Source organism: Priapulus caudatus, unplaced genomic scaffold (assembly GCF_000485595.1).
Source record: "Priapulus caudatus unplaced genomic scaffold, Priapulus_caudatus-5.0.1 Scaffold1248, whole genome shotgun sequence".
NCBI classification, from domain to species: Eukaryota; Metazoa; Priapulida; class Priapulimorpha; order Priapulimorphida; family Priapulidae; genus Priapulus; species Priapulus caudatus.
Genome location: NW_014578309.1, coordinates 78,506 through 80,026, shown reverse-complemented (window position 1 = coordinate 80,026; position 1,521 = coordinate 78,506). Strand labels below are relative to the sequence as shown.

At 40.1% G+C, this 1,521-nt stretch overlaps 1 protein-coding gene across 2 annotated transcripts in view; it reads right to left on the bottom strand.

The window, feature by feature from the left end:
* LOC106815962 (fumarylacetoacetate hydrolase domain-containing protein 2-like) overlaps positions 1–1,521 on the bottom strand; it is a 7,148-nt gene extending 5,627 nt beyond the window's left edge. For both annotated transcript variants that reach the window (XM_014820498.1, XM_014820497.1), the window contains exon 1: positions 1,202–1,521. In XM_014820498.1, coding sequence (XP_014675984.1) covers positions 1,202–1,473 — 272 coding nt within the window. In that variant the 5' untranslated portion in view covers positions 1,474–1,521. The remainder of the gene's footprint in view (positions 1–1,201) is intronic.

Sequence of the window (1,521 nt, the reverse complement as noted above, 5' to 3'; positions counted from 1 at the left end):
CGCACACATAAATATAAATATATATGTAATCAAACCATGTGTAATGCCTAGCTGTTTTATGTACAGTTGGGAATATAATCTTAGTCTCAAATTTCTGGTGACAAGCAACAAGCGAATTGTATTTCTTCCTCAAATTATAAACAAGGAATAATTAGTTCCACCACCCCAAATCCACGAATTAAGACATGTAAGACTGTGCATGTAGTTAATCAGTCGTTTATTGTGGCACAGCTGCTTCATTTAGGCTGGCACGTGAGTGTTTTTTTTAAACCAAGATTTCAAGAGTACTGTAATCCTGTTTTGTAGCTAAAATAGTTGATCAAATAACTCCACATTTTTTTATTTTGATTAGAAAATTCTTATTTTCTTCCCTAATGTAATTGAAGGCTCACTTTGAAGCAAGCCAGTTTGAAAATGGAAGGGCTGACCAGAAGAGAAAGCTAAAGTCTGATGCTCTGCTTCTGATATTTTGCCATCTCCCTGCTCCACGAAAAAGAAAACTACCAAAGGAAAGAACCAGTACTTGTGTCGATGACGACATTACCAGTTCTAGCCATGATATGGATCATAGCTATGTTCTTCAGACTCAACCAGAACCATCTCCACAGGAAAGTGAGTTACACACACACACACACTTGCTTAGTGCAGCCCAGTAAACTACGCACAAAGCTTAATCTCAATTACACTTATTATGGATTTAAAATAAATCTAGGCCCATATTTTAAAAGTGTATTTAAAAAATTTATTTGCCATGTGTCGTGTAAATCATTTAAATATCCCTTTTCCAAAATTCGTGTTTGTAATTTTCTTGTTTGTGTAGGTGAAGGGAGTACAGATGACAATGCTGCAGGCAATCCTGATCCACAGCATCCACAACGTCCACAGCATCCACAACAAGATACGAAACTACGAAAAATTCAACAGCAGATGTTGAAATTGAAGCAGAGCCTACGAAACGTACAAAAAGAAAAGAGGAATCTCCTCAAGAGTAAATTGCGTCAGGAAAAATCAATTGCTAAATTATTTACACCAGATCAGCTTAGAGCACTAGGTAGGAGATGATATATGCCGGCTGCCGGGCATATAGCCACTCTGTTTTTTAATTGCACCTCGAGAAATTTCTCAGCATAAAAACAAAAAATAAATTTCCCCTTGTTCAAAACTGTGCTGCACCGGCTGCCCCCTCAACTGACTTGCTTACCGCTCTGCAGTTTCCCACAGAGCTGGTCCAGCTGTTAGAAACTCTATCGTATCCCCCGGAGTCGTCAGTTCCAACTCCGCACAAGCGTTTAGATCGACGACATGGCCATCTTTACGCTCGGCTGCGAGTCTTGGACCAGTGGGTCCCTGGAATCGTAGAAGCCTCATGTTTCTGCACTGCTTGAAATCTACGGAGGTTTTGCAGAGATTGGTCAAAAGTTGTCGTTTTCCAGCGAGAAACGGACGAGTACAGAATACTGAAGGGGCAGGCATTAGTTTACTCTAGAAAAGTAACTAACGTAGGATCGACGCCACTTCCAG